This window comes from Orbicella franksi, chromosome 1 (assembly GCF_964199315.1).
Source record: "Orbicella franksi chromosome 1, jaOrbFran1.1, whole genome shotgun sequence".
Taxonomy (NCBI): Eukaryota; Metazoa; Cnidaria; class Anthozoa; order Scleractinia; family Merulinidae; genus Orbicella; species Orbicella franksi.
Genome location: NC_138145.1, coordinates 32957148 through 32984599, shown reverse-complemented (window position 1 = coordinate 32984599; position 27452 = coordinate 32957148). Strand labels below are relative to the sequence as shown.

Below are 27452 nucleotides of genomic sequence, written 5' to 3'. Positions count from 1 at the left end.
ATTTGACGACGGATGGTCAAATATCTGCATTTTTAACGTGCTTTGAAAAGCTCTTGCGTCGCTCACAATCATTTGCCCAGAGAAACTTTTACAGGAATCTGTAGACCATCTTTCTGCAATTCAACCACCAGAAGCTTAATCCATTTGAAGGTTTCGCACATGGTCAAAATCAGTTATTTTTACGAAGTACTTTTAAGTGAATGAAATACATGTCTTCGAAATTTAATTATTCTGCACCCAACAAAAACTGCAACATTCCCTAAAATCAACCCGGTACACAATTAAACATTGCACAAAAATATTTGAGTGTTCTAAAGAAGGAAGAATGATGTGGTTTTGTATGCGAGGCTCTCAAACTTGTTTAATAAAATGGTGCGTCAAATGACGATTTTGACGGACTTTGGTAATTTGCATATTTCTTTGGAATAAAAGGATATTTTGCCAAAAAGACTATCCAGTAGTTTTTGTCATGCCCTAGCCTATCTACCATAGGAATATGAGCGAAATCGAATTTTCGGCCCTTGCCACGAAATTAAGAATTTGTCTGATTTTTACGGGCAGGCACTCTTAAGTAGACAAGCCATGGGCTAGTGCAATAATGGCTTCAAGCAAGGGGCTTGACCCCTAAAAAACTACAGATATGGATTGATCGTACATGTATGCCTATGAGCAAAGGCCCATAGCCACTTCAATACAAATCTGCTAACTTACACTAAACTCTGCTAACTTACAGTACCCTCAATTCAACAATTAACTATGAAATTATGAAATTATGAAATTATGAAAAGGTGGTTTGCAAAGGTGAAAGTAACACAAGTGCAAACGATAGGTAGGAAAATAAAAAACGGTAAAATAAATTTGATGACACAATTTGCATAGTGTCTCCAGAGACAAGCATGCAAATGTTAAGGGTAGTTGATTAACGTATAATTGTAGAGTCCCTGCTCATGACCTTAGTCAAGTGAAAAATCCATGCAATAGCCCATTAACATCTCAATTTCTCAAAATAACAGATAAATCTTTGATCAGCTTGAAGACATAAAGGTATATTTTGCATGCAAATATTCCATATTTTTCCCTTTTAACTGTTTGTGTCCCTTTCAGTGAGATGAGATGCAGTAAATGATTTTCAAGTCAAGATCCTCCCTCAGCAAATGCAATAAGATGATTGTAAAGAGCGAGTACTTCCCTCTAATCACCGGAGGAGTTAATTCTGCAGTATCAACCACATAACTAAAATATTCTTGAAAATCATTATGGCATTCATCAGAGTTAACATAATTCTCCAAAACAAAGCGGCATTGCTTCCCAGTGACAGGATGCTTAAAGTCTTGAGCTGAATGCAATTCAGGTAGGTAGAAGAGCTCATCTGGTCTTCCAGAGACTGTTTCATGTCATGACTTGCGGATCAAATGGGTATACCAATGATCCTTCACGATATTTAGATCACGCTTGATAGGACTAGAAAAACAAAACCACAAACATTCCATTTGGAGATCATGCCCAGGCGTAAAAGCTGATTGCTCCATTAGATCTTTGAAGAAGTTTATCCGCCATGTTGCCTTACTCCATCGATAAAATGACCACCATGCTTCTCTTCTTTGATTATGTGGTGAAGATCCATATATGTGACTTTCTATGTCAGCCACAAAGTAGCGTTGTGCAGCAGCTAATAAACCATTTTCAGTTCCACAGTCACTTCGAACTTTTCTATGATATCCTCCATTTTCTGTTACCACACTCAGATATGATCTCTGGGTCGTTTTTCTGACTTTGTTTGGGATCGTTGAATCTGTTAAATCGCAAATGTTCCGTAATTGTGTTTGTTGATCGATCACATCTTTTGTTTGGGTTCTAGCTTTGTTAAATTTATGTTTGCCACAGATTTCAGGGTGGTCCATTTAGGGTAGTCCATGGGTAGTCCATTCAAGTAGTCCATGGACTAGGGGTCAGTGAAATGTACCAACCCCGACGCATGGCCCGCCGTATTGCGTTGATGCGCAGGTGGGCTCAGCTGCTGACCAATCTGTGATTCGTTCGGTGTACAACTTTCAATTTGGTGTGAAAACTTGAATTTGGTGTGAAGATTTCAATCCTGTGTGAATATTTTGGATTTGGTATGAAGATTAAAATCAAATGCTGAGATTTTAATTCGGTGTGAATATTTTAAATTTAGTGTGAGTGATTTGAATTTGGTGTGAGTGATTTGAATTCGGTGTGAGTGATTTAAATTTGGTGTGAGTGATTTGAATTTGGTGTGAGTGACTTAAATTTGGTGTGAGTGATTTGAATTCAGTGTGAGTGATTTAAATTTAGTGTGAGTGATTTAAATTTGGTGTGCACTTGTGGGCCATCGTAGCTTTGCACTTAAGTTCAAGTATTTTATGTCATAATTTCATTGAAAAAGAAGTGTTCTGCCAACGCCAGATAGCAAGCGCAGTGTGAATAATTTCCATGTTTGATCGCCTTCAGAGCAAAGAAGCTTCACCCAACATATTTTTAATGATTTATCAAACAATGTAAAATCACTCATGTTAAGCCCTCCTTTTTCTTTACTTTTAATCAGGGTAGAGTTTTTGACCTTTGGATTTTTGTGCTTTCATACATAATCAAAGATCAGCTTATTAACTTCATTTAGCTTAAATTCATGTTTGGATGAAAAGGATTAGATCACAGCATATATGAAATAAGCGTGTTCTAAGGTTTTTGCTCGTTTTAGTTATTCTACAAGCTTTAGTAACGACAATTTCTCTTCATTTTAGAATTTGACCAAGGAGGCAAGACTGCTAAGAAATGACATACTAAGTTTAAGGTGGCTCAAAACAGTTTCATTTTTTTAAGAACTACATGTAGGTGGAATTTTTCAGGCTTGGAACTGTACTGTTTTGAATGGCTGTGCTACTTTTTTTAAGGTAACTCTCCACTGTACCTTTCGTTGTGTTTAAGTCATAATAAAGGTTGCACTGTTCTGTTGCATAGCAATGTCCTTGACCGACTTTTAACCATCAATTGCATTTATCTTAAAAACTAAGCCAGTGAACCCATATTTTTTCTATAAAAATCTTTTTATTACACACAGAAGAAGAAGCAGGGGAAATTATAAAAAAATTCTGTGGAGTAGATTTTGCTTAAATTTAAAGAAAAAAAATGAAAATCTCCTAGCTGGAAAAATTCCACTCCACAGCTTTTTTTTTACATTTTAAAAAAAAGTAGCGTCACTGGATCAGTTTTTGAGACATTAGCTTTGTGGATAAGGAATTTTTTGTGTGCATTCTATGCACAAATTAAAATCTTGACTTTGCAAGATTGTACTTTGTGCACACGTGAAGGCAGTCCGCTGCTCAGTAAAGTGCACAATTCCACGCAAATAAACGTGAATACCCACAAATCTTCCTTGCTACCTATTTCCCACAACTTCTTTGCTACCTATTTCATCCAGTATGCCCCAGTGGTCTATCTTGGAACCCTTGTTGTTTATAATATATGTAAACAGTGCCCTAAGTGTGACAGATGCCAGGACTACTGTCCAACTCTATGCGGATGATATGAAGTGTTACCAAATTATTAATAATGGTGCTGACGCAGTTCAACTACAAAGAGACTTACTAAGTCTAACTGGTTGGTCATCTGAGCATTTCATGAAATTCAACGCTAATCAGTGTATAAGCACCTTGTCATGACAAAGAAAAAAAATTTTATGCACACATCATATATTCTGAGTGGGTTGCAGGTTGCAGTCATTTCAATTGAGAAAGATCTTGGCGTTCACGTTCCTTCGAGTTTATCATGGAACGATCATATTGACTTAATTGTAAGTAAAGCAAATAAGATGTTGGGTATTATCTACAGAACGTGCACCACTGATTGCGACCAAAAAACTATGTTGATTCTACATAAATCATTGGTATGACCACAGTTGGAGTATGCATCTCAATTCTGGTCTCCCAGCTCTTCTGGTCTTGAGTGTGTTCAAAGATGTGCCACCAAATTTATCTTGCAATATGATTGTAGGTCTAGTAAGCACTACAGACGTCACAGTTTGAATGCACCAGTTTAATCATACTGGGCATAAACACAAGAGAAACAAATGTGATCGTAGGTGTGTAATGTGTGTGATTCAACTGAAAAAATAAACAAGACAAAATATTTAAGTACAAATATAACGACACAAAAAACTGACCACGGAGGAAAACTGAGGCGACTTGAATTCTAGAATTTGTACTTCAGGGCTTTCAACAGTGAAGCAGCGAAGGAAAACACGGTAGAAACCAGCAGATCGAACTTTCAGTGCCAACAAGCACTGGTGAAAATGAAACACAAAAGTACCCATAATGAAGAATACTTAAGAGCGACTCTCCATGGGGAAGGAGTGAGATTGAAAAAATGTGGCACAAGGTTGCAAAAATGGACCCCTTAATATTTCGTCCAGAGATAACCTATGGTAGCTAAGAATCGCGATATAAGTTTTAGGTTGTACAATCTTTAAATTTTTGAGAAAATTACCAAAAACCGTGGACAACCCGCGAAGAGGAAAAATAACAGAAATGAGGTCAAATTTCATGATCAGATAATCGAACTCGCATGAAGGCGCATAGCAAATTATGGTTTTCCTTAGTTTATAATTTTATTTAGGAGGTATTGTAAAGCTGCTTTGATGACATTTCAGACTTACAATTGTAATTCCGAATTCCTGGAGACCATTTAGCAAAGAGAACAGAAATTTCCAGACTTTGAAAATCAAAAATTCCATACCGTTTTCAAACATCTCAAAACATAATCAGTATTGTATAGAATTCTTTCAAAATTCAATACTAGTAGGTACGAGAGCTGTTTTTGAACATGATACAATTTTTTTTCTTGGTAAAAGTTATTTCTGAGGCAAGCAGCCCCATGCAAGTTGACCCAATTTGACCTTTTGAAGAGATTTTGTTTAATTAGGAAATGTAAACAATTCGACTAGCCTTAGTTTGCTTTCTGAGCAAACCTTTGAAAAACCCTGCCATTTCCCATTAAAACTATCCAGTAAATCTGAGATAATACTTCGATGACAGCTTACCTTCCAAGTGGTTGTTTGAAGGCAAATAATTTTGATGTTCTCAGTTAATTTTTCCATTGCTTTCTTGTTGCCGCACTTGTAGCTACAGCAGTTAAGTTGTACGCGCATGATGTACTACACTTGAAGAGGCGTGTGCTTCTGCAACAAATTTGCACGTGCAACATTGCGCAAGTTTTCAATGGGTTTCTAATTTAAGCTGTTTTACGCTCAATTACTATACTTTGTAGCCTTGAGAGTACTATTTTTAAGTCATTGGAAGTTTATTTGAACGTGTATTCAGTTATTTAAGGCTTTTTCGTGCGTATTTGTTTCGAGTGTACGCTACCCTTGTTTCTAGGTCTTTCTAGTAAGTTCTGTGGTGTTGTGAAAGCACATGCGTAACGCCACAACACCAACTAGCGTTATAAAAGAGTAGTTTTTTTGTTAGCAAAATCAGTTGATGCAAGATCTGTTAATTCACCGCAAGTTAACAAGTTTCTCCAAGTTTATCATTGTTCTGGTGATCAAGGCAGCACCAAGGTAATTATTTTTTACGCTATTTTAGTTTGTTTATGTAAACGGTTTGAATCTTTAGTCATTTAAGTTCAGTTTTATCGCTTGTGAATTGTAAATTTAAGTCTTAAGGTTTTAGATAAAGTCAAGTTGTATACGACATCATTTTACCGTTATTGTAAATTGATCTTAAGTTTTCTCCTTTCACTTTTGTAACTTTCGAAGCATGTGAAATGTATTTATATCCCGTTATTTTCGCAAGCTAATTTGTAGTTTATTTGTATCTTTTATTTTAGTTCTCACAGTCTTTATAGAGTTTTTAACGAATTTTAATAAACAGCAGTTTGTGAATCGCTGGAGCAATAGCACTTTATAATTTAGAGTTATATCTTGACATTGAGCTTGTAAAGTTGTGTGCCGGTTCCAGGCTAAGCTTGTGCAACACTTTTGTGGAAAATCAATCCATATGTTGCAATATCTACCTCTCAGTGAGCAACCTCTTGATATTCATTTAGTTTCTTGTATAATTCCTTAGCACAAGACGTAAATATCGGTGTAGTGAGTGTAACGCAATCTTTCCTTCGTCACTTCCGGACCAGGTGATTAATTAATTTTTCTGACGGGGGAGGGGGAAAGAAGTTTTCCTATGCAAACAATTTCTTTTTCTTGTTGATGTTGCATGCAATGCATTTAACGGTTCATTACATGGCCACTGCAACAATTTAATTAAGATTTCCCATCATGATATAAACACACAGAGACTTTTTCATGTCTTTTGTTCCAAATATTTAATACAGTAATATTAATTCACTCAATTGCTTTCACTGAAAATACGTTTTTCTTTCAAGTTAAAATGGGACAACTTCTTGTTTTTCTCCTTAGTGCACTCAGCTATTGCTCAGCTCAGTGGGTAGTGGAAAATAGCTAAGAGTTCGTAACCACATCCTATTTGCTCCCCCTAGTCCCCTACCGCACCCCTGTGCTAACTTTGAATTTAAAGTGAGTGAAAACAAAAAGTATTTGGGGTAAAGGATGGCCCATTCCATTTTTTAAATAAAGGGAGTTGGGGGGGACTGGAAGATTTTAAAAACAATATTGCATGGGTGCAAGCCGGAAAACAAATTTCCTGCAGAGCGCAAACTTATATAAATCCCCTGCGGCATCTTAGTGAGATGAGTTCTAAGAAGAAAGTCTATATGACAGAGCTTTTGTGGCATGATATATCTTTGTTACAAGTTAGCACGGGAACTGAATCTTGGACTAAGTGCTTTGAGGGTCTTGACCGCATTGGCCACCAACTAGCCGCTGAAACGAGCAATTTCTCTCCATCTTCCAATTTTTCAGTCAACCGATGATGCAGACTAAATGACTCAATTTCCGCAGAAGTAAACACATGCGTCCTAATTACTCGGGATGCTGAATTGTAAATTATGTTTGATTTCAAAGTGTTTTTTTCTTTTTTTTTGACAAAGTGAGTGCTCAAGATTATACAATACACTTCAAAAGACCTAAACTCATTTTCCTGCACATAACTTTGTAAAGTTGTAAAGATTTTAATCCAGTGGAGTTTGTACACCTAATAAGGTTTGCTGAATTTAAGAAAAAGTTAGGAGTTTCGCACGTGCTAGCTTCGCTTATCGGGCAAGCGATCGAAAAGTCTGAATTTAAAAGATAACAGCCCGAACACCATGAGAACTTTATATTTAGAACTTTTTTAGAGGTAAACAAACTATTTGCCAAAGATCTATTTGAGTTTGGTAATGATCTGTTTTAAACTTAGATCTCTCTCGATGGCAACTCTCAAAACAGTTTTACGTGCTCTTTGCTCTTACGAAAAGAAACATGTCTGGTGCGAACCCAAAAGCAAATCATTTTCAGTTTCCAAAGGGAGAGTTTTCGAAAATCATATAAAAGCGTGTGTCTACTTCTGCATCAAAAGGTATCTTGTTGAACATAATTCCTAAAAAGTCAGATGCGCCACGAAGGGGACCTATTTGCATGTTCACCTGCCATGGGCAAATTGGTAAATACAACTAATACAAATTACAAAAGCTGGCTTTGCGACCAGTAACTAGCCCTTTTTCAGATATATATTACTATTCCCGTTTATCTAGCTTTACGAAATTATTAGCAATGGACCGGCCCAGGCATTTGAGTTTTAGAGATAAAACTAGATAGGATTGCCAGTTTGTTGCACAGTCACTAGAAAATGCAAAAAGTAAATGTGCTGCGTATATATACACCGATTCAAAGTATTGCATACAAATAACTCTCCTTCGAAACAGGCTTGTGATTACAAATAAAAAAAGTTACAAAAAAACCAAAACGAAAACATTGTATGCTAGTAAGGAAGAAAATGAAGAAATGAGCAATAGCAAGACAATAATATCCATGCGGATGTATTTGCGGCATGTGATCACTTAGATGTAAACATTGCGTGACATCAATCTGGGTCTATTTTTCAGTTCAATTAGTTCCTTCACTTCTTGCCTCTTTTCATTAGAAATATTCAATACAAAACTCAATAGATACCCAGAGGATGCTTCATATGCAAGGCATGGATACAGATCCTGCAAAAATATTGCACAAGCCAGAGAAAGGTGACACTTAGAAAATGCCATAGCCGTATGAAAAGGCCAGTGCCTGAGCATGGCAACAAGACACAGGAAAATTAGCATAGAACATCAAAATTACTTGCATTCAAACACCCACTTGGAAGGTAAGCTGTCATTGAAGTATTATCTCAGGTTTACTAGGTAGTTTTAATGGGAAATGGCAGGGTTTTTCAATGGTTTGCTCAGAAAGCGAACTAAGGCTAGTCAAATTGTTTACATTTCCTTATTAAACAAAATCTCTTTGAAAGGTCAAATTGGGTCAACTTGCATGGGGCCGCTTGCCTCAGAAATAACTTTTGCCAAGAAAAAATTATATCACGTTCAAAAACAGCTCTTGTACTTGTTGGAATTGAATTTTGAAAGAATTCTACATAATACCAAGTATGTTTTGAGATGTTTGAAAACGCTATGGAATTTTTGATTTTCAGAGTCTAAAAATTTCGGTTCTCTTCCCTTGGTCTCCAGAAATTCGGAATTACAATTGTAAGTGTAAAATATAATCAAAGCAGCTTAGCAATACCTCCTAAATAAAATTATAAACTAAGGAAAACCATAATTTGCTATGCACCATCATGTGAGTTCGATTATGTGATCAAGAAATTTGACCTCATTTCTGTTATTTTTCGGCTTCACAGTTGTCCATGGTTTTTCGTAATTTTCTCAAAAATGTAAAAACTCTAGAACCTCACGATTCTTAACATACCATAGGTTATCTCTGGGCGAAATATCAAGGGGTCCATTTTTCCGACCTTGTGCCACCCCTTGCGTGGTGGTTAGGGAGAGTGGCTGTTAAGTACTATAGAGTGGGTTGCATCATTCCCAGAAGTCACGGAAAAACGTGACACCCAAAAGCAAAGAAAGTTCTAGTTGCTACAGTGATTTATCTTATTCAGAATGTTTAGCTAAATTAGGTCTTTTGCGTCTCAAGTTTAGAAGAAAGGTTTTAGATTTATGATTCTTTATTAAATGTCTTACAGGGCACATTGATTTTGACATCCTATCATATGTTACCTTCAAATCATGCAAGTACAATATGAGAAATACAGAAGCCATACTTGCCAAGGGTCGTTTCAGAACTGATGTCTTTAAATTCTCATTTTTCAGTCGCATTGTGGATTTATGGAATGACCTGCCTGTAGCTATTAGGACAATTGATCAATTATCATTGTTTAGTAAGAAAGTGAATCCGTTTTATATTAGTAAATTTAACTTAAGTAAGGATAAATTTTATAGTTTTCTGATCACTTGTTGTTGTTGCGATTTGCCTAGTTAGTTTTCTATGTATTTTGCATAATTTATTTTTATCTTGGGCAGTTTATTTAAAATAAAGAATCTAGAATTCTGTACAAACTGGCCTAATTGCTCAGACATCTCCTTTTTATACTTGTAAATAAATTTAATTCTTTGTTTTTGCTTTTGTTTTGATCATCTGTGCAATTGAATTTGAGTAAATAAATAAATAAATAAGTAAGTAAATGAATAGTGTTTTCCTTTTCGCTGTTGCCGTTAGCAGCATAAGCGGTAGAAGAAGAGTACCATAAATACCTGAAGTTGAGACTGGCTGGCATGATCGATAACAACATCAACATCACAATTTTTGTTTACATTCCAGCACAGTGGTTTAAAAGAATGTTCTTTCCTTTGAAATTGCCTGAAGCCTGGATGTTTCTGAAGGTAAAATAAAATCACTAAACTTGGTGGAAACAAAGTTTTACGAAGTAGGCCTCGTGCCACCATGTTTGTTGTGAGTTTTGCAAACTTTAAATCTTGCACACTATCTTGCGACCCCTTGCGTGATCATGTGATGCCTTGCACCGTAATGCGCGTTAGAGCCCTGGTTTCTCACGGAAATATTACTGTTTTGAGCCACCTTAAAATTAAGATGTCACAATTAATCGTCTAGGTTTACATACTTTCACATACTGTATTTAGAACAAAAGCAAGATTTGTTAAAGTCAAGCACAATCTCCTTCAATGTGTGAAAAAAAGGATGGTGTGACATCCATGTTGCACTCTAGTAAAAAGTGGTGGACTGCACCCTGGTTAAAAGGAATGCATTCTGGTAAAAAGTGATGAATTAGAGAATTTGTAACCTTCTATATATTCTTCTTAAATCCTGATTATGTTGCTGCTCGATTGCTATGCTTGCTCTGCAGCAAATTTCTACAGAGCCAAACCTTCCAGTTCAACTGAAGACCGCACCTTGTGGCACTTGATTCAAGACTCGAAGCACTCTTGCACACGCGATTCGTGCAGCAGCACTACGGATAATATTTTCAAAGCCTGCTTTCTCTAGTATTCATGTCTTTTTAACTTCGTGAGTAGATATTGTTTAATTGAGTGCTGGGCATTTGACAATCGATCATTTTGCAATTTAAGAACTAGACCTGTTGTTATGAACAGATTGCACTTGTTTACTTGCTCACATAAACTGTCCTGGAAATATCCAACTAAATTGACTGAAAGTCCACATGATTAACTCTCCTCCTCCTCCTCCTCAATGTGTAGGGGCCACTGTTATTAACGGTTTTACAGCTCTGAGATGTCCTAAAGATGGGTTTTGGGGGGGTTTAGAACACTAGTCTCTTCTCCCATAATCACTCTAAAATTTCAGTGCGGTATGAGAGCAATACAACCAGTGAGGTCACGAAGGCTGTTTTGGGCGTATGAAGATGGCTGCCAATTTTGGACTCAAGCAGTCAACTCCAAATGGCTGAAAAAGCAGTTTTCACTAGCCGTACACAAAAAGGAAGTTGGCAGTGTTTCCAAGTAAGGTTGAAACTTTGTTATTAAGCAAAAATCTCAGATACCTAAATTTTGTTTCAGTGGCACTTTAAAGAATAATAATTTTTATTTTTTTGTTTCTGTGTTATCTCTTGGGAGATCTTAATAAAAGAAATAAAATACTGTGTTCAGCTTGGAATCAATACACGAGAAGGACAGCAACAGGTCTTGTCGGATCAACAAAGTTAAGCTCTGTTTAGTGGGGTTAGTTGCCTCACCAAATATGAATACCCCACATTGTAATGATTTCTTTTCTTAAGCGGACACCTTCTGGAAATGCACTATTCTAAATTATTAGCTTAATTCTAAGCTCACAGTGTATACATAGAGATGTTCGTGCGAAAATCTTCTCAAAGTAGATTATTTTTGCAGTAAGATATTGAGTGCTTGCGTCAGAGATGCAAAGAACAAAAATATTAATGTGATACATTGCCAATAAAATTTAATCTCATCACTCAGTGAGGAAATCGTTTCATCTCTAGGTCACAGATAACTTGAACTTTGCTATGACTGTGAAAGCCTTATATATTGGTCAGCGGATTCTCAAAAAGTATAAGAGGGAGTGAAGGAAGGATTGAGTGAATATCCCACCCATACCTACAACTTGGAAAATACTATTTTACAAGTTCAAAAGGAACAAAAATACCTATGTATTCTTGGGAACAAAGAACTAGAAAACATGTCAGAAGATATAACACTCTTCAGTGGAAAGTTTTGCTTACGTTGACATTTGTTTCCTCATAACATGGTCTTCAGTTGTAAAGACTGGCCTGAATCAAGTCTCATACACAAGGAAGGGAAGGTATGATAATTGTTATGATTTCAAAAGACTGATCTATGAAAGATCTTTTTGCTCTTCAAATTTGATGCAAATTGAAGAAATATTGAACATGTACATGTAATGACATTGTTACACCACATATACTCTTGGGAGTACGAGGGTTCAGTAGCTCAAGAAAGTAACGGAAATAAGAGGAATGACATTTGGAAAAGTTGGTTAGGGTATCCAAACTACGGAAAAGAAAATTACAAGATCAAAAAAAGTGGGGTTACTTTTTTTGTTTTGGAAAGGATATTCAATAAGCCCTCAGACTTTGCACGGCACTTGGAGCAGAGAACTTGTTATTCAGATCAGTAAATTCAGTTCACATCTGTAAATAATCCCCAGGGGTAATGGGCCAGGAGTTAATTACTTACCTATCAGTGTGTCAAGTTTCCCATCTTCTCCAAATATTGTCAGCTCTCCTAATGTTATCTCAGTCATGAGCTTGTATAACTGTAAAACCACAAAATAACAAAATACTGAACATTATGCGAATTTCCTTACATGCGTTCTAGCTTTGTTCACAAGATATACACTGTTTTTGTCCACAGAGCCTCACATCTTTTTAAACGGAGTGATGCAGTAGACCCGAGAGCCTTAACGCTGTAAATTGGCACTGTGATTTTAGCCAGGGACAGCAGTTACAGTCAGACCTCCACTAAGGGCCGCCTCTCTACAACGGCTCCTTATTTTGTCCCGGTAGGCAGTCTATACATTTGCTCTTGTTTCTACCTCTCTACCACGCCCACCTCTCCACAATGGCAACAGCCACTAATACGCATCCCAAATGCCAAATTAACCTTTGACAACAGCCAATTAATTAATGACTGATGAATAATAATAATAATAATTTATTTCTAGTGTGTTACATTAAAAAATCTCAATGCTCTTACAGAATAAAAATGAGAAAAACGATAACGAAACCAATATAAGGAAAATATATTAAATTACAATGGATGATAAAATACTAAAATTCATTAAATACTAAAATTCATCATAAGATACTAAAATTCATTATAGAAATACTAAAGATCATTATTAAACAAAAACGTTTTAAGCTTAGTTTAGTATATACAAAACCCTGTTTGTTACTGTAAAAGATCACAAAACTTGATCCATACTGCATTTCATTGGTTTCTGTTTTGTTGATATATTTTGATATATTTTGGTTATGTATTTACATGCTACAGTAAGCATAAAAATGTTGCATCCAAAGAAAAAAAACAAAAACAACAGGTGTCATACTACACCCCTACCTCCCCATAACACCCACCCCAATGGCCACTTTCCTCTGTTCCCAAGGTGGCCGTTATGAAGAGGTTCACCTGTAGTTTCATATTTAGGAAAAAAGTTGAACTCCTAAGTCTATAAAGTGTTTAACTGCCATGACAAGTGGTTATGAAATTGAACCTGCCAACGGTCAAGGACCCATCCGAATGGTCAACCATTCTGAGGTGCAAGCTTGACTCAAACCCAGGCCAAGGTTACTGCCAAGAGTTCAACAGCATCCTTCAAGGATTAACAGAGCTCCACTCAGTAAAAGTTCTGGTTACTCTTTAGATGACTCTGATGTCATCTTCATTGCTTTAAGAACCCCTCTGGACCCTGTGCCAATTCCAGTCACAGAGCCTGAAAGACCAACCCTGCATCCTTCTGTAATGCTTAACAAGGGACAACATGCCAACCCTTATGGTGAGCCCAGGACATTCAATAACTAACTCTACAGATATGTTAACTGACTCTAGCATGGTTTTCTCACTGTTATTTCATTGTGTGACTACAGTTGTAGCTTGTAGAGCTTAGCACCATCACAAAACACTGCAACTTGAACCTTTTAGTTCTGTATTTCATGTAATAGAACTTAACAGTGAAAAATAAAACTTGGTGACAAAGGTCTTGAAAGTTGAAACAATAGAAACACAGGAGAAAGGAGCAACTGTACAAATTAAATTCCATAACTTAACAATCCGATTGAAATAAGAACCTTGAGGTGTAGTAGTTTTACAAAAATTAGGTTTTAACATAATACTGGGGTTTTGAGCTAAATGTGTACCCCGTGACTTACAAAGGTACAGTCAAACCTCGATTATCCAGACCTCGATTATCCGGACTATTCAATTATCCGGACTTTTTTCTCTGGTCCCAATTTTTTCATGAATATTAATTAGTTATGATCTTGAAAACTCAGTCACAAAAAGCCCAATAATCCTTTCAAAAGACTGTTGAAACAGCATATTATCCTGTGCGATAATATTGCTGAGTCCATGGTCGAAATGTTGGTACATGTGCAGCAACTTGACAATGAGGAAATGCCTAATGCTCACGATGTGGAAGACTGGCTTAACTTGAAAACGAGCTCCCGACTTCACTGCAGATGTATGATGAAGAGATTTTAGCCACCATTGTCGGAGATTCAACGGAAAGCAAAAGTGTATGCAGCGATGAGGAAGATGAGGGTGAGGATGAGAAAATAGTATGGACTAAAGAGGCAGCGCAATGTTTCAAAAAATGCTTGTCGTGGATGGTATTACAGAACGATATTGACCCTTGCAGTTAATGCAGCTAAGACGAATGATGGACTTCGCAATGCGATCAAGCTACAAGTCTTTGAAGCAAACAAACATGCTTGAACATTTTAGACCTTTGTAAATACCTGAACTGAAAGTTTTTATTTGCAAATACATACAGGCTGCGTAGATTTCACAGTTAAAATGATGTTTTCTTTGCTGTATACCTTTTGTTTACATATCTATCTCATTAATATTCATGTTTTCGATTATCCGGACTCTCGATTATCCGGACTATTTACCGAGGTCCCGACGTGTCCGGATAATCGAGGTTCAACTGTAACATAGTCATTAATATTTAAATCTATGAGTCCACAAAGGGCCTTGTAAAAAACACAAGGTCTTTAACTTCTCTATCATAAGTTAATGGTAGTGGCCCAAGGGCCAGAAGACAATCCTTGTAGGAGGTGTCACCAACCCTAGTTTTAAGAATCCATCTTGTTGCTCGCCTTTGTATGCCCTCGATCTTGGATTTTTGCTTGACATGAAAACGAGACCACACCCGTGCAGCATAGGAAAGTTGGGACTTGACCAAGGACAGGTACAACATATGCCTGATTATAGATTCATCAACCTAGCCTTTGTAAAGGGCAGGTTCATCTCAGTAATCCTAGCAGTTTATTAGCTTTCGATACTATATCATGCATGTGGGGTTTCCAAGAGAGATCACTTGTGATCTCAATGCCAAGATCCTATTCCTTTAAAATGCGAATAAGATTATCAGCTCCACTTGGTAGTAGCCATTCTGAACAAATCTTGTAAGTTGAGTAGAGTGTCACCTTGACAGCCTTGACAGAGCCTTCCCCCCCCCCCCCTTGTTTAGAGCCGCCTGAACTCAGGCGAAAAATCTAGCAGACATGTTTTTGTGAACTCGCTCAGATTATCAAGCCCAAAAAGGCTCCAGGAAGCCAAACTGTCTCAATGCTGGCCTAAACATGCCACTCCAGTGGCGTCTTGTCCTTTCGGGGTCCTCCCAGGTCCCTTTTGCCCTCAAGGTCTGACTATATTCGCAAAAACATGCACTCAGACAGCTCAAAGACAGTCCCAGCGGCCAGAAGTGCTCTGACCACCCCTCTGGCTAGGAGATTGGCCCGTCACGCATGCACATGGCATGGGCCTCTCCAGCAGGGTGCCATGTCAACACAGAACCCTCAGACAAGGTTCAACAACTGAGCAGAGCCCAGCGACACAGTCAATATCGAGGTTATTTGGCACTGAAAACTTAAAGTATGGCTAAGTGAAGGTGTCAGTAAAAGACACCCTCCCATCCCCCTTGCTTTTGACAGCTGGCCGCCAGCAAACCAGCGTTGGTGAAAGTAGTAGATATTTATCTTGCTGCTTCACGGCTGTGTAAATATCCACCACTATTTACCTCCACTTCAGTGAATAATTAAAAATTTTACTATTGTTTAACTCTTGTAGTTTCCATTTTTATTTATTATCAGCAGTAGGCTTATTTTAGTTTGTTTATTGTGTTTCAGTGTTACTCATTCCTGTTTGTTTCCTGTTGCTGTGTTTTCCGTTTTTTTATTGCTAAATATACTAATACTGAAATTGTACACATGTATCTCGTAGCTTCTTGCTTCTCGTCAAGACAATTACCTGTCTTGGCTCCATGTTTCCAACAAGCATGTGAAGAACTTCAGAGCTTCCAACAACATATTCTGAAAACTGAAGAGAGAAGGGAAGTCACAAGCTAAGAAGTAATTTGGGTATTATGAGAACAATTGGGAAGTCAAACAAGTTCAGTGCACTGTTTTTTAGTCAATCTTTAGGAAATATATCAAACACGAGAGACAGTGTTTCATCGGTACAATGTATACTCAAACACTGAGAAGAGAGTTGAAAATATGATGTGCAGCGGAGTATTTTTGATGAAATTTGAGATGTTTGGATAGTGTACGAGCCCAGTAAAACTACGAACACTCTGCACAATTCAACATAGCAATTCAATCTGATATTACATCGAGACTTGTAATCCAACTCTTACAGCAACATAAAAACACATGCAAAAACACTCACACCCACAGCCACTTGCTTATATATTAAATGTTCTACAGTCTCTTGGGATGTCTGATTGCATGCCCATAACATGTCCTGTATTTGTCGGCTTCTACAGATAGCTGAAGAAACACTGTCTCTAGGATATGATATATCTTCTTAATCCAAACAAAAACTAAAGAGTCAATGGAGAAGTAAAATCGTCCAAAATCTATGCTATTTTTCTTTTTTAAGACCGGTTCTCCAAACTTCCTTCACGATTGGGATTTTCTTTATTTTAACTTGATGAATTATCAATGAGTTTGAGAAAAGCTATATATAAAGTTTGCCTGGGTGCCTGTTTTCTGTAAATGTAGTGTGATGTAGCTCGAAAGTGGTTGCTTCTGGCTTGTTTACTTGTTTAAACAGAACTTGTTGTGCTATATATACTGACCTAAAGCTAGCCTTTCTCCATAGGGCCGGTTCCATCGAATTGAGAAAGGTGCATAAATTATTTTGCTTTGGTCTAGTTAAATCTACCTGAGCATGTGTAGACTCTGTTTGTCTTGACAAGATTTTTTTTACAAGTAACTAAACCTTCCCAAAATAATCAAATTTCAAGAACACTTTTTAACAAGCAACCAGTATTCCAGTGTGATGACAAATACCAGACGGAAAGAAATTAGAGGTACACAAGGTTCCATGGTGGTTCAACAACCATCAAAAAGAGCAAATATGGTGGCAGCTGAGGAAAATTTTAACACCAAAGAACCTGCCGGTGAACCAAGTCTAACAGAAATAAAGGAGGTGCTGATGGCCATCCAGATAATGGGGTGGTGGTAAGTAATGAGTTAGTGGATCTAAGAAATATGGTCAAAAAGTAGCAGGCAGAGGGTTCCTTGGTAATAGCTTTTTGTCATGCTGCATGGAATATAATGTTAAAAGCACATTCCACTCATATAGTGGTCTAGCCACAACAGAAAAGCCTGTGCACAATGCTACGGTAAGGTTGTCATCCTTTTCTGGACTGTCACCCCTCTTTGTGGCAATGATGTATGATTAGGTAGCAGCCATAATTTTAGCCTACAGTGCATGTTTCGTAAGGGGGCAATGGTTAATTTTATTCATGCATCTGGTGGCCATCCATGGCCATCTTCGAGTTGAAGACTCTCTGGAACGCTTTTTCCTCTCCCCAAGCTTCCCCTTTTTTCTGAATCCCCTACTCCCCAAATACGCCTGCATTGCAAGCTGTTAGAGGGGGGTGAATAGGTTTCCAGATCAACGGATCTGGAATAAAACATCACATCAATTGCAGACTTTTGTGATAAATTGAACGGATTGGCAGATTTTGAAACTATGGCGGATCACGGATCAGCTGTGAATTTTGACCTGGACTGTGGACCCTACCTGTTTTGAAGGTCGGATTGTGGATCCACGGTTAGGAAGTTTAGATCATAGATCTTTGGTCAGCTAGGGTTTTTATGTTAGTATTTTATCCACTTATATTTGTTTTGGACGAGACTCAATTATTTATATTCGGGTTTGGCATTGTTATTAGAATTGTGTAATCCTTATCTCACAGTTTTCGCGAACTTTACAATGTTATCCACATTTCACTCTAGTTTACCAATGAACTTTCACACAAAACTAAATAGCAAATCTGTTAAGATTAGGAATTGAGTTTATGTCCAATGATTTCCCAAATAAGTTGAGGACCTCCGAAACTGTCCAAGACTATCCTGGACTGTCAGCGGGTGTCTCAAAAACTTTCGTGTCCAGGCCAATATGTCGCATGACACAACAACGTTTTGTACTTTTCATAAAAACAAAAACCAACCTCCATAACTCAATTCAGGAATCTGTTATAAACTTATGAAACTGTGGGCCCCCAAATCTGCCAATTTTGTGCAAAAACAATGAATGCTGGGGGTTAAGCGTGCCCTCTGCCATACATTTTGTTTTAAAATTTGGCAAGTTTGGGCTCCCATATTTTTGTGTGTTTGCAATGGACTTGTATGGAACTTTGCATACTTACTAAATTTGGAATGATAAATTGAGAGGTGAGGCTAATTTGTTTGTTTGAATTAAAAAAAAATATCAAAAAAGCGTGACATCGTGAAAAGATCTATTGACGTGCATTTTAACAGTGCTTTAGATGATGCTCTAATTGCATTCGATATCAATAGCCCAAAATATGTGATTACTCCTTCCCTATTTCAGCCCTGACCAAGATATACCTGGCACAAATTTGGACACTGAATTGTCCTTAGAAGTTTTTGTAGCATTGTACATCTGTACACTTTAGTTTTATTAATATTGACTATATATGCAAGTTTCAAAAGTTAACAGTCTCGTGTAAGGCCGTAGAGTCGTAGAGTGGTAGATCCTTATAGCTTTATATTGCTTATTAGAGATATAGAGCAAAAACGTAATATTTTATTTATCTAAGCTACATGTATAATTACAACAACTGTTCATTTATTGTTTTTCGAAACGCAGAGTTATATTGCCCATTTATCTTTCGAGTACTTAATTAGATGCAAGCTATATCATTTTCCATGATATTTTACTGTTATATATCTGTAATTTATAACCTCTACAGTTCTACTTGGTACAGCCGTAGAGTCGTAGAAACAGGTAATGTATTTGTTTTCTTTTCACTGCTACATTTATACCATTGTTCTTGTAGGTGCAGCCGAAGCATTTATGTTCTATGTATAAAGTTGTACCCACTTTTACACATCTACCTTGTTACACCTCTACGGCTGTACTGCTCTACGCCTGTAAGGCTCTACGTAGAGTTTGAATGAACCTTCCCTCAAAAGTTTACTTACACTGTAAAACTCCCCTCAAATGAGTTTGTTATTTGCAGGGACAGACATTGGGTCCAAATTCTATCAAATCTTTTTTTTTTTCCCCATAGGTGATATTTCCATAACATCCTTTATTTTCTATTCATTTTGAGGGACGCTTGTTCACCTCATTATTGTGGTACCATACATTACGCTACAGTGGAAATTCATCCCTTGATTTCAGAGTTACATTATTGCTTTATTTAGCTGGGATTACGCGCAGAAAATCTTTATAGATAAGACGCTTATGCTTAAAACTGTACATTTTTTTAGCATTTACTTGTTTGTTACCATTTTCCATTTTCCATATTGGCTACACGCACAAGTAATGCCCTCATATCTAAAGGGTTTACCATTACACACAGGTTGTTTGCTTGCTTTTTTTTTCTTTTCTTTTGTTTTTTTTTTTGTTCTTGCCTTTGTATCAGTATGCACTCTTTTTACTTTTTTTCTTTTGGCTGTTGTTGTTAAAAGTGTGACAGGCCTGACATGACTCCTGCAGGTTTCGTGATGTTGTATATAATTAGTTTGACCTTTATAGTTTTGCTCTAATGAGTATATCTTTTAGAGATCTGCCTCTAATATAAGAGATAATGGGTGGTTTCCAAAAAATCTCTCGAAGCAGGGGTTGTTTCTCATTGATATGCCATTTGCTCATTAAAATCTTTTTGAGATTTTGCACTAATGGGTTGTATTTTCTGACGAAAGGCAATATGATTTTTCGCACCTTCTGTTTTTCCCGTAGGGCATATTTTCTCTCTAAGAATTTGACTTCTGTGAGGGTCTGTTCAACTATGTTGTTTGGATAGCCTCTGTCGCGTAATCGCGACTTGAAATTATTAATGCTTTCTTCAAAAAGCGCTTTTGAAGAGTTAGTTCTAAGAAGTCTGAGGGCTTCCCCTTTGATGATATTGATTTGATAATGCGAGTTTCTCCCATGGTTGGTGTAGGAATGAACTTTAAACCCTTCGATATTAGATTTATCTGGTCAGTTGACATTTCGTAATCTGAGAGATTTTTAATGTATTTCTTGTTGTTGTTTGCGGATTTTTTGATTTTATCTCTCTTCGTTATTTTTCTTCTGTCATGATGTTTGCGCTTTTGTGTTTCCCTGCCCTTTGCCGTTTCATCAGAAACAAAACAGTTGTAAGATTTATCTTCTTTATTCTGGTTTTCTTCAAACTTTTTCATCAATACATCAAATTTCTCGATCCTCTGCATCAGCGTGTTGCTAATGTAATTACATTCTCACTACGTGCCTTAGGCTTATTGTCTCTGGCTGGAAGTGGCCGGTTTTTGATAAGTTTCTCATTGTCAGTTTTCCTTGCCTTGGCCAGGTTCATTTTCTGCTCTGTTTTTCTTAGTTTGTTCTTGTTGCGCTCTATTTTCCTGTAATGGAAACGTGTTAATGCACCAATCAGCTTTGTTCGGCGTCCTTTCTGATGTGGTTTATGTCCTGCTTCAAGTCTTCGTCCGGCATGCTGTTTGCTTGAACGTTGTATCATAATGACTTTGGACATGTTTTCTTTTCAGTGTACACCTTTAGCTTCTGGATAGAATCTTCAGATTTTTCGATTTTCTTCTTCAAGGCTATGGTGCTGTTGTCATATCTTGTTCTTTTGCTGGTGACTTTGGGGCTGTACGTCTCTAAGGGGCGTTTGCGGGTTGGCGGTCGTTGGCCACTCTCCAGCTCGTCTTCACTATACAACAGCTCTTCCTCGTTTACGGCGTTAATTTCATTTGCGAGTGCTAGCGACAATGAATTGCTCTAACATGCACGTGATACGTAAGTTGCAATTTCAAAACGCAAAAATAATTGCTTAGAGTGGGGACAGGAGAATTGCGTGTGTAAACGGGGTTTAAAACAAGAGAAGGAGTATAGGTGGGAAGATGAAATTTTTTAACAATTGATATACTTGAAAAAAATTTCTATAATACTCTCTCGCTTTCCATTTTATATTGTGTGGAATCAGCAATAGACTCCTGCAATAACAAAATCTCTTTTTTAAGATTAAGAACTAATGTATTTGAAAATATCAAGCAAAAAGTACGGATTTGCCTAACAAGACTGTTATAGCAAGACTTGGAAGGTGAGACTATCCCCTTCTAATACAATCGTTGGGAAATTATAAAGCTAAATACGTTACAAGTTTCCGTCTATTTTAAAAGTAAATTTTTAAAAAGCGAATGCCCTGAGAAAAAGTGGTGAACCATGCATAAGGGCCTTTTGGCTAAAAACTACCCTGGCGACTTTTAAAACTTTGATAGCAATCGAGGTGATGGGAGTTCAGGAACAGTAATGGTGTAATACAGAGCCAGAATGGGTAATAGGTGATTGGAAGATTATGATTTGAAAACATTGAAATTTTTGGGAAAGATACATGATTTCAAAACGTAGAGAAAATGGAAGGACAAGGAGTTTGACCGTGTGATATATGCGATAAGGCCAAAAAGATGTTGTAAGTAACAGCCTGCGAACCAAGTAACTTACATATAAAAAAAACACAGATCTGAAAACAGTATATTGCTACAGATGATTAAAGAAAATTACAGGGCAAGGGTTTCGCTATTGGTACATAAATACGTGTGGAAAGAAAAAAAGTGACCAAAACTCAAAGTAAAGAACCAAAAAAAAAATAATAAGGTTAGAAGATGTAGCATACAAAATTACAAGCGCACAGTTTAGAGTACAACAGTAGAGACGTAGGAGCGTAGAAACGTAGATGCGTACATGCGTAGAAATGCAGAGGCGTAGAAATGTAGAGGCGTACAGGCGTAGAAACATGGAGGCGTAGAAACATTGAGGCGTAGAGGTGTAGAAGGGTATAAAATTTCAATAAACAGTAGATTACTGTAAAGAAGTAATTTAAAAGAAAAATGTAGACACAATAGCGGTAAGGATATATTATAGTAGGAAGAATAAGGGAAATAAATTTTAAGTTTTAACTAAATATATATTAGGAAAAGCAAATTAACCAAAAAAGTATAAATAAATTGAACTGTAAATTTCAAAGAATGGATGAGATAAACCTCAAAATGGGATTAAATCGTCTGAAAAATAGCAGCACATTATGCGGCAGCATTACGAGGAAAAAATCATACAAGAAAGTGAGAAAGTTGTCGAAAACCCGTTTGGATATGTCATTTTGTACATTGTGGAATAAATTGGCAATAATAATACATTGGTTGCCAAGGCAAAGGCTAGGGGTGAGCCATAGGCGTATAGGCGTAGAACTCTACGAAAACTTCTACGCCAAATAGTGTGTCCAAATCTGGCCCACACTTGGACCAAGAAATTGATACCTTACATGTATCTCAGACCTAGACTGACCTGCTTCTCTTTAGGTAAACCTTTGAAAAGGGCTTCAAATACCTGATGATTATAATTATACCTCACTTCTTGATCAAGATATGAATGACAACAATGATGGAGTGGTTTTCAAATGAGTGCCATAAAAGCAAAACCAATTAAACCATTGATGTTTAGACTACCCAGCCAATCTCAAACCATAGAACGACCAAAACCAAAACCAAAGTAATTGCCTGAATACTTTCCATACCTATAATTCTTACCAGTGTGCACAAACTATGCCCTATTTGGGTATAGTTTGACCAAAATGGTTGAAATGTATAACCTATTTCAGACAAAAGGACTCAAAACCCATGCAATTTAGTGCTGCACATACTAAATTTTAAGGTTTATATGAGGGAGTACCCCACACACTCAAGGAAAGAAGGGACACTAAAAAAAACCTTATACATACTGTTGAATGGAAATTTTGGCAGATCGACAGGTTAGGTGAAAAAATGGGACGGATTGGCAGATTTGCATACCCCTATTCACCCCCCTCCTGTTATGATTTAATATTCATAGTCATCCCTGGGGTTAATCTGTATGCTTAGCTGTAGCAGGTGGTCCATGTTATTAAACTCCTCCAATTCTTACCTTTTTGTAAATAGAAGAAATAATGTAGCGAAAGGCTTTGACATCATAATCCTGGCAAACCTATATGTATGAGAGATCAACTACAACATAACAATAGTGACATTTAAAACTCAACAGGAAGTGAAAAATCATTGCTTTACACTGATAAGATTTAAACACGGCAAAGAAAATATTGAAATACAATCTACCGACCTTTAGATCTTCAATTAAGCATGACTGAAGTGTCTTCTCTCCTCTGAATGTGTTTGCAAAGTCTTCGTACATTGTAAGCCGTTCATCATCTGAAACACTAACAGGAGAATGAAAGGGTAACAAGCCTGTTAACATACCAGAAAGCATCCACTATTTCACAAAGACTATACACAAAGTATAAACAACTTGTAGCTACAGCGCAGCTCAGATATATGCAGAAAGCATCCACTATTTTACAAAGACTGTACACAAAGTATAAACAACTTGTAGCTAGAGTGCAGCTCAGATATATGTGAACTACACATACGCCTATTATAAATTGAACGTATTTTGCATATACACCTATGTCAATACGTGCACATATGCGCGTATATACGCGCGTACACGTCTCTTTGTTATGTATTCCCATAAGTTTTTTTATGTTGGTCAAACAAAGGACATTATATTTTCTGGGAATGAAAATGGCTTCAAAGCGAAATTTGCATATTGTTAAAACATTCTGCCGATCAATAAAAGCTATCATATTTTGAGTTTTCAATCACTTCACAAATTCACTGACAAATGACCGTTTATTAACACTTGCTTGATCCTAAGCTACCAAAAATGGAAAGAAAATTGAAACAGTCGCTTGAACTCCCTATTTTAACAGGTGAACTTAATGTTTTTTCAAGTAAAGATCTGTGTTTTGGCACGTGTGGGCAAGTCATTTGAGAAATGTTTATTGTTTGAATTGAGCGTTCTGTACGGGTCTGCAAGTGATCCTGGACCGCAAATGATCCCCAAATTGAACCACAAATGATCCCAGACCCGAAATGATCCCCATATTGGACTGCAAATGATCCCGATCAAAAAATAAGGAATGGCATGGATTTATATCAGACAATGGTGAGAACATCTACAAAAATTACGAACTAAAAAACATGTTTTATCATTTTACAAAAAAATATACCACAGTTGCTGTTTTATTCTTTGAAGGGTACAGATAGTTTTCACTGTCACGCAATAAAAAGAAAATAATAAATCGAAAACCAACCAATGGCAAAGGCTAAGAAATTGTGATGTACGCTATAGAAGATAACTAAATAAGACACAAATGTTTCCCAGAAATTTACAGAGCCCAGTAAGAAAATGCCATGTTGGTGTACATCCATGCATGGTACACCAATATGGCGGCTGGAATATAGGGTAAACATCTGGAACTTACTTTGGCTTTCAAGGTGACTGATTATCAGTCCTAAACAAACAAGCATTTACATAAGCACTTTTCCTAATGCTCTAACTTCTAAAAAGGCTCAAAATCATGAGATAAGTATATATTTTTCAACAAACTCGATCGTAGCCTTGTGTAACGCAACCTCCATAACCCTGAAATTCGAAATGCTCTGGTTTCCAAACGAAGCACGCTAATTGTACACAGATATAAATGTACCGCCTCTTATGCCTGATGAGTAGTATCAAACATCTATCAAACAGCTCATTGTCAAAACGAAGCGCAAGCCTTGTCCTTGCTTGGTCATGAAGCTGAACTTCATAACTATAGCTTGGAATTTTGGCTTCTTAGAATACTCAAATAGTCATTTCCGATGATTAAAGCCAAAATACGACAAAGGAAAAATTACAAAATAAATTTGTTCAAATTTCAAGTGCTACACACTAGGTGTTTTACAGAGTGATGAAGCATTGTAGGCTTGTGGGTCTACTCAGGTGACAGCGTCTTCTGTAACAGTTACTTTATGGTTAGATTTTAGTTTAAAACTTTAGACGAGTGGCGTTAATGACTGATAAGATGTGATTTAACTATAACACCGAAATATCAAAGTTTAACAAAGGAGGATATGTAGTGTATGTTGCACTGATCATAATTTTACTGAGAATTGCAAAGAAATGCAAGCCAAGTTATGTTTTGATGATTGAGTGGTGACATTCATAACATCGTAGTTAGCAACAAAATTTAGTCAAAAGTATGAAAAAAAAGCAAGTTGTAAGCCATTAAAATTATAAGATGGCTTTAATAAAAACATCGGTATTCACGTACGCCAATTCCCTATCCACACCATCCCACCATCCATGCCATTTCTTATTTTTTGATCGGGATCATTTGCGGTCCAATATGGGGATCATTTTTGGTTTGGGATCATTTGTGGTCCTGGAAACATTACCGTACCCATACAGTCCTGAAGATCCTAGTCACAAAAATGATATCTCCGGTTACATGTATATTTGACACAGATCATTCCTTCAAATGGTAAAATACTCTTTCCTTAATGAAAAAAATTGTTTATCAAAGTTTCTGTGGTGCACCGCTCACGTTTAGTTACGTTTTCTTCAAGGGAAAGTTCTGTGTTTCGGAACACATCAGCAAGTCGTTGCAAAGTGTTTATTGTCTGAACAGTTCTGAAGATCCTTGTTGAAAAAATGATATCTCCGGTTTTATTTGACACGAATCGTTCATTCAAACAGTTAAATGCTCTTTCGTTAGCCAAGAATTATTTATCAAAGTTTCTATGGCGTGCTACTCACGTTTAGTTATTTTTTTCTTCAACAAAAAGTTCTGTGTTTAGGCACGCATTGGCAAGTCACTTGCGAGATGTTTATTAGCTTTTACTGTTTGAAGTGTTGCGAAGACCTTGTCAAAAAAATGATATGTCCAGTTATATTTGACACAAACCGTTCATTCAAACGGTAAAATGCTCTTTCTTTAGCCAAATAATTGTTTATTAAAGTTTCACTGGCGCATTGCTCAGGTTTAGTTATTTTTTCAAGGAAAAGTTCTGTGTTTCGGCATGCATGGGCAAGTCGCTTGCCAGATGTTTATTGTTTGAAGCGTTCCGAAGACCTTGCTGAGAAAATGATATCTCTGGTTACATCTGACACAAACTGTTCATTCAAATGGTAAAACACTCTTTTGTTAGCCAAAGAATTATTTATCAAAGTTTCTATGGCGCGCTGCTCACATATTGTTATTTTTAATTTTCTTCAAGGAAAAGTTGTGTGTTTCGGCACATGTTTCCAAGTCGCTTGCTTGGACCGTGTTTACTTTGTGACAAAAAAATGCTATCTTTTGGTTGTGTTGTTTCCTCCATGAAGATGGGGTTGTTGAAGCGTGTATCCCCGGTTCTATTTGAGAACAAACAAAAACTGTTACAGTAAATTTTTGATTTAACGGCAAAATACTCTCTTTTTTAATTAATATTCAGTCAGTTAATTTTCTGTCAAGTGCTAACATTTTGCTAAGTCTAGTCTGAAGGCATACGCGCCTATACTGTATATGCGTATTCAAAATGAAAAACTCTTTCTCGCTCTGTGGCAAGCTGTCAAGCTATTGAAAACAACAATGACCTATTAAGAAAAGAAAAAACAATAGGTTAGCTCTTACATACTAATCAGGCATATTGCGTATACACTGTAAATGCATATTTGCGTATACATGTATACATACGCGTATGTGCATATATGCATCCACGTATTGGGCTGATGCGAATTGCGTGTATATTTTGGTTTGGTTATATCTGAGCTACACTGTAGTAGTAGTAGTAAGGCAACTGAGGCAATTGCCTTGGTCAAAATGTTTTGATTTTCTATTGTTTTGCTGCTACTGTTATAGACAAAATTAAGTGTTTTTATAAGTGAACCATGTTACCTATAATGGGCAAAAAAGGTAGTTGAGACACCTTACGAAAATGACATTTCAGGATATTGAAACCCTTTTTCTAGTTCTATCTAAAAATAATTCTCTGATATCCCCACCCCTTCCCATGCAATTTAAAGTTGTGCAGATGATGTGATCTGTGCAGTTTTTAGGGAAGGGAATGTTTCCAACACTCAAAATAGATTCTACAGTGAAGAATCTTGTCATCTGTTGTAGGCAATTCAAAAGACTGATACACCACACACAATGGACCAGGTTCTTGAGTGGGTCAGCTCACAGATTCCATGTTCACTTCAATCTCATTTCTTGATACATGTATTTGTATCACACATAATTATTTTGTTTTCTTTAGGTCTCCAAATGTTGGATTTTCTCTTGTAAAGAAGTGCGAGTCAGTAAAGAAAATATATATTTTCTTTAAAATTGTTCTGGCTCAAAGGTCCTTAAAATGTCTATTACATAGTTTATCATTAATTTTCCCTGCACATACGGTGTT

General features: G+C 36.8%; 2 protein-coding genes across 5 annotated transcripts in view; one reads left to right on the top strand and one right to left on the bottom strand.

Moving 5' to 3' along the window:
• The window catches only part of LOC145479208 (integrator complex subunit 3-like), a 306674-nt gene that overhangs the window by 70391 nt on the left and 208831 nt on the right, over positions 1-27452 (bottom strand). For all 4 annotated transcript variants that reach the window (XR_014048403.1, XM_081457501.1, XM_081457510.1 and 1 more), the window contains 4 exons: positions 23308-23404; positions 23116-23175; positions 15940-16008; positions 12145-12223 (listed from right to left, as the gene is read on the bottom strand). Coding sequence is in view for 3 of the 4 variants with exons in the window: in XM_081457501.1 (XP_081313627.1) it covers positions 12145-12223; positions 15940-16008; positions 23116-23175; positions 23308-23404 (305 nt within the window). In the remaining variant the exon portion in view is untranslated. The remainder of the gene's footprint in view (positions 1-12144; positions 12224-15939; positions 16009-23115; positions 23176-23307; positions 23405-27452) is intronic.
• The window catches only part of LOC145479884 (uncharacterized), a 192565-nt gene that overhangs the window by 65415 nt on the left and 99698 nt on the right, over positions 1-27452 (top strand). The window lies entirely within an intron of this gene.